This window comes from Rhinolophus sinicus, linkage group LG14, assembly GCF_036562045.2.
Source record: "Rhinolophus sinicus isolate RSC01 linkage group LG14, ASM3656204v1, whole genome shotgun sequence".
Taxonomy (NCBI): domain Eukaryota; kingdom Metazoa; phylum Chordata; class Mammalia; order Chiroptera; family Rhinolophidae; genus Rhinolophus; species Rhinolophus sinicus.
In genome coordinates, this window is record NC_133763.1 from 22598091 (window position 1) to 22612472 (window position 14382).

Sequence of the window (14382 nt, forward strand, 5' to 3'; positions counted from 1 at the left end):
TACATGTAAGAATAATATACTAAGAAGAAATGAGAATATACTAAGAAAAAACAACAAGGTTTATTGTATAAAAAAGGATATTGACTTTTTATGGGTTAAAATAATTTATAAGGAGGTTTTCTGCTCAATATTGAAAGGTATTTTCAAGTGTTTAGGGTTGTTTGAAATGGAATGGCTTATTTCTACACGCTCCATGTGAACTTCTACATTCCTTTTGCCAAGCCAAAGCTTACTTCAAATCCTCATTCTACGAAAAATGAAACCTTACACAACCTTCACATTGTAACTTACCACAATAGCACAACACACATACAAAAATAAACCTATACTTCACTCTTGATGCTGAGTGCTATTTTTTAAATATTAAAAAGGGAAAAAAAACAACACTAAAATAACATCAAGAAAACAATTAATATAATCCATTACCAGCAAATTCCATTTATAAGAATTATTCCAAAGAAATAATACAAAAGCCTAACTGCAGCCACCCCCTTCTGTGGGCGTCTGTACTCTTTTGCTCTCAGTGGCCCCGCCCAAGTGGCCACCCGTGACCTACCTGGGTGCAGGGAACACAGTAAGCCATGGGGCTGTTTGGAAAAACCCAGGAGAAGCCTCCCAAAGAGCTGGTCAATGAATGGTCATTGAAGATAAAGGAAATGAGAGTTGTTGACAGGCAAATAAGAGATATTCAAAGAGAAGAAGAAAAAGTGAAATGACTTGCGAAAGATGCTACCAAGAAGGGTCAGAAAGATGTCTTTGTAGTTCTGGCCAAGCAGATGATCAGATCAAAGAAGCCTGTGCACAAGCTCTATGCATCCAAAGCTCACATGAACTCCGTGCTTATGGATATGAAGAACCAGCTGGAGGTTTGGTGAATGGCTAGTTCCCTGCAGAAGAGCACATAAATGATGACTGCCATGCAGAGTCTTGTGAAAATCCCAGAAACCCAGGCAACCATGCGAGAGCTATCCAAAGAGATGATAAGGGCTGGGATCATAGAAGAGACATTAGAGGACACTTTTGAAAGCATGGATGACCAGGAAAAAAATGGAAGAAGTGGCAGAAATGGAAATTGACAAAATTCTATTTGAAATTACAGCAGGGCAAAGCACCTAGTAAAGTTACTCATGCCCTTCCAGAGCCTGATCCTCCAGGAGCCATGGCTGCCTCAGAAGATGAGGAGGAGGAGGAGGCCCTGGAGGCCTTGCAGTCCCGGCTGGCCATGCTCGCACCTAGGGGCTGCCCAGCTGGGCCCTCACAGTCTTCTCATGGCCTGTCCGCCAGGTGTGCACACAATACTCTGAAGCGGCAGCCATTTCATGTATCGTCTCTGAAGTGGCAGCCATTTCATGTATCTCTTGCACTACACCTCTGTGATGAGGCTTTGCGTTCTGGAGGAGGTTCTCTGATAATATCTTTTCACACTCTGCAGAGGTTTGGGGACCTCAGCAGGATTGTTCATGAGTGGTGTAAGAAATGCATCATTTTCAGGAGTATATACAGATATATCTTTTTTGGAGGGAGGGCAAAGAATTTGGTCTTCTCGCAAAACACTCCTGAGAATAGAGTTCATTACCTGAATGTTTAGAAGTCTGTACATTTTTTTGTCTATAAAACACTATATAAATGGATTTTAATAAATTTCTGCTTTAACAACAAAAAAATTACAGATGATTATCCTTTGCAAGTTACATTTGAAAAAAAAAATTGAAAAAGAATATGCCCAATAGTATTCAATGTTAAGAAAAATGCGTATAATGCTTACTGTCTTCTATTAACTAAAAAGCAGATTATAATAAAAATTGAAGGGAGAGGACATCAGAAGCATGGCAGTATGAAGTGTCCCTTTGATCTCTCCTCTTGAAGTTACAACAAGTTGAACTGCTATAATTCAACAAAGGAGTCCCTACACAATACACAAAGAAAGACATTTGAGATGTCTGCACATGGAAACATCTGAAAGTGTGTGAATCAGGGCAAACAGAAAAGGAGGGACAACAGAAGAGCATATGAGTGCATGCGAGTGCTGCGGACACAGCCCAGAGTTCACTGCTGTGGACGCAGCCCGGAGCTCACAGCACTCCTGTGAGAGGGGAGGCCTGAGACGTCAGGTGTACTCTCCCACCTAAGTGATCAGCATATAATACAGCTGAACCCAGCAATCAGGGCAGAGACCTCAGGACAGAGACCAAATACAGAAGCGGCACAGCCGTGGTCTCACAGCCACCACTGCCAGGAAGAAAACAGAGCCACATAGTGTGGTTGCCTCCCCCACCACCCTTCCAGAGCTCACCCCCCGTACCCTCCGAGAGCTAGCAGCAAGCCCCCAAATGAACTGCAACAGTGAGTGTCAGGTTAAGGAGCAGAATATCTAAATCACTGAGAACTGGAGAGAAAGTTCCTGAGTGGCAGATACTGTGGCTAACCCCAGTGACAAGGGTGGAGATACAGAGGTGAGGCCGCTAAGAGCTGGCAGTCACCATTATTGGGAAAAGAAAAAAGCCACAAACATACTAGTGACCTCTCCTAGCCCATTCCACTACCAATCTTCACCTTTGCAGCTGATCCCAGCTGGGGTACCTCAGGCAGCACTGAATCTGGCTGCAGGGACAGCACTGGGATTTCAGGAGTCAGAACCCCAACCCCCCACATTCCTGATCAGGGGAGGTGCTCTGAGACCGAAGTGACCTGGTCACAGAGAAGATACCCACCTCCCCAGGGAATACAAGGCATTTTTCACCGCCCAGCAGGGATCCCAGAAGCCAGCCAGAGCAGTGCAAAACAAAACACTCCAGCACAAAAGAAAGACCTCTTCTTATCAACTTGCTGCAGCGTTCACTCCCATAGCTGCCTAGGCAGAGAAATAATCCATCAAATATCATATACAACCAAGGTAGCAAGACAGCTCATAAAGAAAATGAAAAATCTCCAGAAAATAAACTTAAAGACATGGAAATATGTGATTTAAGTGACACAGAATTCAAGATTGCACGTCTGAATACAATCAATGAGATGCAAGAAAACTCAGACAGGCAGGTTTAATGAATTTAGAAATAAAATCAATGAACAAGTGGAATACATTACCAAAGAGATTGAGACTTTAAAACAGAACCAAGTAGAAATTCTGGTGCTAAAGAATGCAGTAAGACATAAAGAATAAAATAGAGAGCTTAGGAAATAATAGCTGACCAGATGGAGGAAAGAACTAGTGATATCAAAGATAGAAATCTGGAAATGATGGCAATGGAAGAAGAGAGGAGATTTGCAAGTTAAAAGAAATGAAAGAATTCTACAAGAACTATCTGACTCCATCAGAAAGAGCAATATAAGAATATTGGGCATACCAGAACGAGAAGAAAGGGAGAAGGTAACAGAGAGCCTATTCAAATAAATAGTCAACAAGAACTTCCCAAACCTATGGAAAGAACTGGATCCTCGAATCCAAGAAGCAAACAGAATACCCAATTATCTCAATCCAAAAAGGCCTTCTCCAAGGCACATTATATTAAAAATACCTTAAATTAATGACAAAGAAAGAATACTCAAAAAAGCCAGGAAAAAGAATGTAAACTATAAAGGGAAGCCTGTTAGATTATTATCATTTTTTTCAGCAGAAACTCTACAAGCCAGAAGACAGTGGAATCAAATATTCAAACTATTGAAAGAGAGAAATTACCAGCGAAGAATAATATAGCCACAAAGTTATTTTTTAAATATGAAGGGGTAAAAAAACCTTTCCAGACATAAGAAATTAAGGGTATTTTCCACATAAGTCCTGCACTACAGGAAACACTGAAGAGGGTTATTCTACCTGAAAAAAAAAGGCAAAAGGATACAAAACTATGAGTAAGGTGACTAGCAGACAGACAGAAGGAGGAAATTGCAACCCTTATTTAGAATCGGGCACTATACACTTAAATATAATATAAAGGTTAAAGGAGGTAAAAATATAAAAAAGAAAAAGAGAAGAACACAATAGCTACCACAACTCAGAAATGAACTCACAGCATAAATAAAGATAATTTGTGACAACAAAAAAATATAAAAGAGAAAGGGGTAAGGTCTAAATTTGCAAAGGGGAAAGGAGATAAGATGCATGCAGAAGAAAAAAGACTATTGTATATATGAAACTTTCTTCTACATATACTTAATGGTAACCACACACAAAACTCTACAACTGAAGCACATAACATAAAAAACAGAAAAAAAATCATAGAATGCCATAAAACTAAAATAACAGGTAGAGAGACAAAGGAAAATAAGCAATGGAGACACTGAGCTACCAGGAAGAGAGATAAAATGGCTATAGGAAATCTTCATATATCAATAATCACCCTAAATGTAAGACTGAACTCACCAATAAAAAGGCACAAGAGTAGCAGATTGGATCAAAAAACAAAACCCAACCATATGCTGTCTCCAAGAGACACATCTCAGCTACAAGGACAAATATAGACTCAAAGTGAAAGGGTGGAAAACGTAATCCAAGAAAATGCTATCCAGAGAAAAGTGGGTGTAGTCATATTTATATCTGAAGAAACATACTTCAGGACAAAAAGGTAACAAGAAACAAAGATAGACATTTTATAATGCTAAAGGGGACAATACATTAAGAAGACATAATATTTATCAATCTCAATCTATTTGCTGCTCTGTAAAAAGAAGAACAAATGAAACCCAAAGTCAGCAGAAGAAAGGAAATAATAAAAATTAGAGCAGAATTAAATGAGATAGAGAACAAAAAGACAATAGGAAAATATAATGCAACAAAGAGCTGGTTTTTTTAAAAAATTAATAAAATTGACAAACCCCTGGCTAGACTCACCAAGGAAAAAAGAGAAAAGACACAAACAAAATCAGAAATGAAAGAAGAGAAGTTATGATGGGTACCACAGAAATACAAAGAATCATATAAGAATATTATGAAGGACTATATGCTACCAAATTCAATAACCTGGAAGAAATGGACAAGTTCTTAGAAACATACAGCCTTTCTAGGCTGAATCAAGAACTGGAAAATATAAATAGACTGATCAACAGTAAGGAAATTGACACAGTCATCCAAAACCTTCCCTAAAGCATAAGTCCAGGACCAGATGGCTTCACTAGTGAATTCTACCAAACATTCAAAGATTGATTAATACTGTCCTTCTCAAACTCGTCCAAAAAATTAAAGAAGAGGGAATATTTTCTAATGCATTTGATGAGACCAACATTACCCTGATACTATAACCTGGTGAAGATAATACAATAAAGAAACCTACAGACCAATATCTGATGAATACAGATGCAAAAATCTTAAACAAAATACCAGCAAATCAAATACAATGATACATTAAAAAGATTATACATCACAAGCAAGTGTGGTTCATTCCAGTGGAGCAAGGATGGTTCAACATATGCAAATTGATCAATGTGATACACCAGATAAATCAACTAAAGACTGCAAATCATATGATCATATCAATAGATGCAGAAAAAGCATTTGACAGCATACAACACCTATTTATGATTAAAACACATAATAAAATGGGTAGAGAAGGAAAGTACCTCAACATAATAAGGCCATATATGACAAACCCTCAGTGAATATCATACGTAATTGGTGAAAAACTGAAAGCTTTTCCTCTAAGATCAAGAAGAAAACAAGGATACTATCTCTTCCCACTGTTAATCAACATAGTATTGAAAGTCCTAGACAGAGCAATCAGACAAGAGAAAGAAATAAAAGGCATCCAAATTGGGAATGAAGAAGTTAAATTGTCCCTTTTTGCAGAAGACATGATTGTTTATATAGAAAACCCTAAAGACTCCACCAAAAAAACTATTAGAAACAACAAACAAATACAGTAAATTTGCCAGCTACAAAATTATGCACAAAAATCCACTGCATTCCTATATACTAACAACGAAATTTCAGAAAAAGACAATGTTTTTTGCAATTGCAACAAACAGAATAAAATACCTAAAAATAAACTTAACAAAGGCTATGAAGGACCTATACACTGAAAACTGCAAGAATTATTAAAATAAATTGAAAAAGACACACATAAAAAAGGAAAGGTATTCCGTGTTCAGAGAATGAAAGAATCAACATAGTTAAAATGGCCATATTACTCAATGCAATATACAAATTTAATACAATCCCCACCAAATCCCAGTGGCATTTTTTAAAGAAATAGAACAAAAAATGATCAGATTGGTACAAAATCACAAAAGACCCCAAATAGCCAAAGCAATCCTGAGAAAAAAAGAACAAGGCTGGAAGTATCACTCTCCCTGACTTCAAATTATATATACATTGACAATAATCAAAACAGCATGGTATTAGCAGAAAAACAGACACACAGACCAATAAAATAGAATTGAGAACCCAGAAGTAAACCCACATATATATGTGCTGATAATTTTTGACAAAGGAGCCAGAAATATACAATGGAGAAAATAAAGCCTTTTCACTAAATAGTGCTGGGAAAATTGGAAAGGCACATGAAAAGAATGAAACAAGACTGCTATCTGTCACCATACACCAAAATTTACTCAAAATGGATCAAAGACCTAAACATAAGACTTGAAACAATATATTACACAGGAAAAAAACATAGGTACTAAAAGTATGGAACTTGGGTTCAGAAAGGATTTTATGAATTTGACCTCAAAGGCAAGGGAAGTAAAAGCAAAAATAAATGAATGAGACTATATCAAACTAAAAAGCTTCTATAGAGCAAAAGAAACCATCAATAAAACAAAGAGGGAACCAACCGAATGGGAGGATATATTTGCAAACAACACCTCCAATAAGGGGCTAATATCCACAATATATAAAGATCTCATACAACCAAAAAAAAAAAAAAAAAAAAAAAGCCATTATAAAATGGGCAGAGCACCCAAATAGACATTTCTCGCAAGAAGACATACAAACAGGCAACAGATATGGGAAAAGATGCTCAACATCACTAACTATTGGGGAAATGCAAATCAAAACCACAATGAGACACCACCTCACACCTGTTAGAATAGCTATCAACAAGACAAGTTATAACAAGTGTTGAAGAGGTTGTGGGGGGAAAAGAGACATTCATACACTGCTGGTGGGAATGTAAATTGGTACAGCCACCATGGAAAACAGTATGGAGGGTCCTCAAAAAATTAAGAATAGAATTACCATATGATCCAGCAATCCCTCTCCTGGTTATCTACCCCAAAAAATATGAAAACATTTATCCATAAAGATATATGTATCCCTGTGCTCATTGCAGCATCATTCATGGCGGCCAAGATGATTGGATAAAGAAGATGTGGTACATATACACAATGGAATATTAGTCGGTCGTAAGAAAAGATTAAATACTGCCATTTGTGACATGGATGGATCTTGAGATTATTGTGCTAAGCGAAATATGTGAGACAGAAAAAGTCAAGAATCATATGATTTCACTCATATGTGGGATATGAAACTGAAAGCAACAAACAAACAGGACAAACAAGCAAAAACTCATAGACACAGACAACAGTTTAGTGGTTATTGGCGGTAAAGGGGTGAGGGGGAGAAAGAAGAGGGTAAAGGAAGTCAAATATATTGTGACAGAAGAGTTGTATTCGGGTGGTGAACACACAATGCAATATATAGATGATGTATTATAGAAATGTACACTTGAAACGTATATAATTTAATTAACCAATGTCACCCCAATAAAGTCAGTAAAAAAATAAACTAAATCATAAAATAAAAAGCAGATTACAAATTGTATACCCAACATAACCTATATATGCATGTATTTATATATATGTAAATATATATGAATATTTAAAGTACTTTTTGAAGGGTAATAAGACAACGTAATTTTAAGTTTTTCCTTTATAATTCATGTGTTTTACTTTTTTTTTCTGAATAAACATAATTTACTATGGCTGCTTTTAAGGAAAACTTAATCTTGATGACAGATTTTATATTATTTTGCCCAAGTATTATATCTTTTTTCTCAAAGTACTGGCATCTAAAAGTTTTAGAGACTATGCTATGACTAAGATTTTGGCACAGATTAGGCCTTACCCAGTAACAACAATGAGACACCACCACAGACAGATTAAGGACAAATATGGATGCCACACTGCACTGCTCAAATTTCCATGCACAGAGCTGGATCACTTTGATATAGAGGTGACACTTGAACCACTTCCATTTTCCTGGGCCTGAGTTTTCTCATTAGTAAAAATAAGAGGTTACAGTGAAAATTTCAGTTTAGGGCATCAAATTATGTCTTCTCTTTTTGTATTTGGTTTCAAAGTTTTTAGATGCAATATTTCCAAACTTAAAACTACATTCCCAAATGTTTTAATAATTTTTAAAATATGAGTTTCCAAAGTTTTTATGAGTTCAATGACATGGTGCCGTGGATTTGCTTTAATTTAATGGGAGTGGTGTGAAGGACCATAATGGGAACAAGACTAGGCATATTTTGGTAATTTTTGAAGCTGGGCAATGGGTACGTGGGGATTCATTAGTTCATTTTGTCTATTTTTGCACGTTTGTAATTTTTCATAATTAAAATTTTTCTTTAACAAAAATCAGATTCCTTCCTCAAAATCTCCCTAACAAAACTAGTATCAAAATTCAACCTGGCGCAAAAGGAAAACCCTGCAAATTTAATGACATATGCCTATATTTACTACTACAAAAGCACTATTTATTGTATACGTGGTATTACAAATTTTAAATCTTTGTCTCCCTTTGATGTAGATGGGAAAAGTTCCATCTTTTTTTCCTAATAAATGAGCATGTTGAATACAGAGGACAAGTTTATTTTATCTGTAATACTGAGTCCCCCAAACTACATACATCTTGCCCTATCCTGAAAGTTGGCTGACAAACATAATCTCAATCTTTAGGAGCTGATAGTTGTTTTTGATGTCTTTAAAGTATAAAATAAGTTTTCTAAAGTATTTTCAAGTAATTTTAACTTATTTTAATATGAAGGGTTAACGTAACCCAAATCTATCTAGCATGACAGCTAAATTGCAAAACCAAGAGGAAAGTATTTCTCTCAAGAAACAACTTTTAACCACAGCAGATGTTTGATAGAGATACTACAGAAGACAACTAAAGAGAGTTGTAATCTAATTACTCAGTAATGAATCAGAATCTTCTAGGTAATATTAATATGTGAAGACATTTTTTTCCTACCTAATGGATGCTTATAAAAACCATCTGTACAACAATCACATAAGGCAAATTTTAAACAAATCATGGGCATTTTGTAGATGACATTTGCATTAGGAGAGCTTTATCATCTGGAATCCAGGATTTCACATCCAAGCCCAAAGTCTGTGCTATATCAATGTTTTAAATCGATTAATTAATAAATTAAACAGCTTAATTAATAAATTCAGTCTCCTTTTTATTTGTTTTTTTTGCCAACTCTACTTCTACTGTATTGCCATTAAGTATAATAAAGAACATACAAGTATTTTTACAATGAATTAATGACTTAAATTTTATTTTGCATCTAGAATGTCCTGAGGGTCTCCTTCATCTAATTTACCTATTTTTGACCGTATATTTTTGTGGGAATGTTTAATGTTCACCTGGCTCACGAGACTGTAAACTTCAAGAGGGCAAAGATGAGGTCTATTTTGCCCATCACTGTATTTCCTTACATCTAACATTTAGCAGGCACAAAATGCATATTTGATGATTTATTAAATGTAAAAATAATTTGAAAAGGTCTATATTTACCATGAGGGCCAATTTTATCATTTTTGAAAATTACTTGATCTGTTTTGCTTTAATCTAAAACATATACCTTCTAATCCTTCAAAGTTTAACAATGGTATTGGATAAGGGGTTAATATCTGAAATATATAAAGAAGTTAAACAACTCAGTAACAAAAACAAACAATCTGATTTTAAAGTGGACAGAGGAACTAAATAGACATTTTCCCAAAGAAGATTTCCATTGGCAAACAAGTACATAAAAAGATTCTCAGCATCACTAATCATCAGGGAAATGCAAATCAAAATAATGAGATACCACCTCACACCTATTAAAATGGCTTATAAAAAGACAAGTAATAACATGTATTGACAAGATATGGAGAAAAGGGAACCCTTGTACACTGTTGGTGGGAATGTAAATTGATTCACCCACTATGGAAAACACTATGGAATTTCCTCAAAAAATTAAAAATAGAACTACCATATCATCCAGCAATTCTAGTTTTGGGTATATACACAAAGGAAATGAAAACAGGATATCAAAGAGATATATGCATTCCCATATTTATTGCAGCATTATTCAAAATAACCAAGATGTGAAAACAATCTAAGTGTCCCTAAACAAATACAAACAAAGATGTGGTGTGTATGTATGTGTATGTGTATATGTAGGTATATAATGAAATGTTTAGCCATAAGAAAGAAGAAATTCTACCATTTGCAACAACATGGATTGAACTTGAGGACATTTTGCTAAGTGAGATACAAAGACAAATTCCGTATGATATCACTTATATGTGGAATTTTTAAAAAGCCAAACTCATATAAACAGAAAGTAAAATGGTGATTACCAAGGGTGGGGGTTGAGGTGGATGGGAGTAGGGGAAATAGGAGAGATGTTTAAAAGTACAAACTTGCAACTAGTAGAGAAATAAGACCTGGAGATCTAATGTATAGTATAGTGATTATAGACAACAGTATTTTATTATAAATACCAAACTTACTAAGAGACTAGATCTCAATTATTCCCATCACAAAAAAGAAATGATAATTATGTGATATGATAGAGGTGCTAGCTAACCTTATAAAGGAATCATAGTGTAATATGTAAATATATCACATCAAAATGTTGTACAACTTAAATTAAAAAAAAATTAACAACGGCACCATTTTTTAAATGTTTTTGCCAGAACAAATTTTTATAAGATATATAAAAGATTTTCTCTTAAGCATTTTGCTATTCAGAAAATAGTATCTATTCCTAGAGATTTCATCTAGCATGCTATTTTCAGCCAAGTCAAGTTTTACTTGCGATGGCCATTCCAGACTTATAGGTGCTATTACTTCCTGATACAAGATTGAATTCTCCTTCTGTGAAAAATGTTAACTAAGCACATGTTTCTCATGCAGTGTGATTTATCACACTGCTCCATGGATTCATGACATGAAATGGAAAAACAAAACTGGCCTAACCCAATGCAGCAAAAATCAAAAGGCTAATTTCTCTTCCTTCTGGTTGATGCGATATAGTATCATAGGGATGTCAGCAAGAAACGTCTATTTTCTGTTGCTATCTGAAAGAAAAGAGAACACACTCAATAACTGATTTTCAAAAAGCACTTTTTGAAAGTAACATCATTTATCTATTTCTTAAGAGAGGTGTTTTAAAAACAATGGGTGAGAGACAGTGGTCACTATTTCATTTTACCCAAAGATGTCTAGATTCTGATGCACAGAATTTGTCAGATACCATTCATTTTACTTTCCAGTCAGACAGAAGTAATACATTTAAGAGCAAGAGAAATGAGCAAATAAATGAAGAGATAGAAACTAAAAATTCATACCTCTGTAGCCTAGAGTACTTTATTGATATCTCAGTTTCTATATCAGAGAAACGCAGAGTATTTTGTTGTTGTTTAGACTTTGGTGAGAATTTGCTATTATTTATAAAACATATTCATAAGATGTTTTGTAGGTGAGAGTTCAATACGATGTCATAATTTAATACTACCTTCTTTTCAAGTAATTTCAGGAGAAAACATTAAATTCAAGGTAAAGAAATAAACACATTTTAAAATATATGCTTTGCAATGTGAAATCAAAGAATAAAACAAGCAAGCTAGCAGCTTAAAAGCAAGTTCGTGTGGTATCGTGTGACCTTATCATCAAAATAATTTGGTGTTCTTCTTCAGGTGTTCACAAAGAAGCAGCGCAGACAAAAAAAAAAAAAAGAAAAAAAAGGAGGAGGAGGAGAAGAGGAAGAAGAAGAAGAAAAAGAAAAAACAAAAAAGCTGTTTCTTACTTGCTGTTGAAGAAAGCAAGGAACCTTTGACCTCAGAGTCCGGTGGTATTTCTTGTTGGTTTTTGACTCCTGGATCTTTTCCTCCTTGGCTGGGTGTTGCAGACATACCCATTGGGTTTTTTCTGCCAACTGAAATTAAAATTTTAAAAGATGCCATCCCTCACAATTGCTTCTTTCTCTTCAGAAAGCTTACCATATGTTCAACTATGCAAGCTTTAGTTTTGCTATTATTTCCATTTCAATGCCTGATCAAATCTTTTTACTCTGTATTACATGGTTACCAGAAAATGACTTTTTATTCTTAGCAGCAGGCTGTACATGAGTGGTATTCCTATAAAATCTATTTGCTGCTCTGTAAATCAAAGTAATAATTTAACATTAAAGTATGAATCAAATGAGTTATTCAAGATGTTTTTCTTATAGATTCTAAATGGAAACTCCTTTGATAATGTGATACGTTGCCTTTATAAAAGGGAAAACTGACAAAAATGTCATGTAAACAATACTTAATGTGACTTTATTAAAATATGAGAATCAAAGAAGTATAACTATAAATGAAAAAAAAATTAGCTCTTTTTTCTGTCTTTTATTTAGAAGCAAGTTGTTTCGGTGTCTTCTTCAGGAATAACTATCTCCAACCTAGCTGAATAATGACTCCAATTTTATAGTACATGCTCATGAGCGCTGTTTGTATTTAGGATTTCAAAGTTTAAGTTGTTTGTGTTTTATTCTTAGGGATCAGGCATACTATGGCCATTTTTAAATGGTAGTAATTCATACTATGATTGTCAAATTTTAGAGACCACATCAGCAACAAAAAATTTTATAGATGTCTGACTCTACATAATAAATAATAGCAGCTCTTTCTTAATTCCACAATTGTAGTCAATAATTTAAGATGATTCATAAAATATATGTTAGCATAAGAAGGTGTAACAAACTCATAGCATGGCTAACAGGAAGTAGGAAAACTTAATCATATGGAGCAATGGCACAGACTATAAAATACTGGCGTCTGAAGAACTGCCCATGACCATATTGTCATTTGTATCCTTCAAGGATTATAAGATAGAGTTTCAGACAATTATAAGGTTTTAAACACCAAACCCTGTAAAGTTTTTAAACACCAAACCCTGTAACCATAAGTTTGTCCATATGATTTATTTACAATGCAATGCTTAGACACTGGAGATTGATACTAATAAATAAACCTTAAAATATTGAAAAGAAAGATCAGAAATAACTAGAACTATGTCTGCTTAGGGTAAATGAACAGTTGGAGAGGAAAAAAAATCAAAAGATTCCTAAGTATAATTTAGGATCTATTTTATCATGATTTAATCACAAGACCCATAATTAAGGAGCAACATTATTTACAAATAATGCAGAAATCCAGGATTTACAAAGACAAGATAAACTCTCTTCCAGTCACTTTCATAAGCATAAAAGTATATCAATGTATAAGACATGGAATTAACATTAATGAGGTTTACAGCCCAGAAGGAGAACATGTAAATAATGGCATATATCCATGAGTGCTATAACACACACACACACACAGAGTACCTAGGGAGCACAGAGGAGAAACCAATTAATTGCCAATCTAGAAATTAGAAACAAGCACAGAGAGGGTTGCACAACAGGGTCAGCCTAAGCAGACTGTGAAATGCTAATAAGCTGCTCTCTTCTCTCTATCCTCCCTGCACTGGCTTCTCAAGACTCTACATCATCCTCAAAAACAACGTCAATATTTTTTATAAATGCATAGTTGCTTTAATAGTAGGAAATTCAGGGCCTGAACGATATTTTTGGAAAGGTCATCTAGCATGTTCCTTAACACTCTCTGAGTAATTGATCCCTTTGAAAAATCTAATGAAGGTCGTGAGCTTCTTCCCACCTCAAATGCACACTTATGCATATTTTCTTTACTAAACAGACTCTTACCCACAATTTCAAAAGGTTCACAGATTCAGACTAAAAGTTCTTACTGTAATGCAATGTTATTATTCTCATTTACAGATGACAAAACAGAGGTTCAGTCATGTTAATTAACTTAATTAGGGATGTACTACTGCCTTTGAAAATAAAACCCAGGTATTCCTGACACAAACTCTCATTCACTTTATGCTACATCGTTCATTCGTTCAACAACCTATGCTGAGCAAGGCACTTCGCTGTGCCTGGGGATAGGATTGGGAGCAAACTCTATAGTCAGAGTAGTTCCAACAAATGCCCCAAGGTAACTTCTAACTTAGTAAACAGAAAAGACTTCATGGGAGCATTTAAATTCCTTGCTAGTCATTATGACGTTAGTATTATCAGACTGAGCTTAAAAAGGGTTGGGTTACATTTTATCAACTGAACA

At 34.9% G+C, this 14382-nt stretch overlaps 1 protein-coding gene and 1 pseudogene across 1 annotated transcript in view; one reads left to right on the forward strand and one right to left on the reverse strand.

Moving 5' to 3' along the window:
- Positions 1-512: 512 nt before the first annotated feature.
- Positions 513-1588, forward strand: LOC109434258 (charged multivesicular body protein 3; annotated as a pseudogene).
- An 8675-nt stretch (positions 1589-10263) lies between these two features.
- Positions 10264-14382, reverse strand: part of RP1 (RP1 axonemal microtubule associated) — a 229233-nt gene continuing 225114 nt past the window's right edge. The window contains exons 17-18 of the mRNA XM_074318846.1: positions 12018-12146; positions 10264-11289 (exon numbers count right to left, since the gene is read on the reverse strand). Of these exons, the coding sequence (XP_074174947.1) occupies positions 11273-11289; positions 12018-12146 (146 nt within the window). The 3' untranslated portion in view covers positions 10264-11272. The remainder of the gene's footprint in view (positions 11290-12017; positions 12147-14382) is intronic.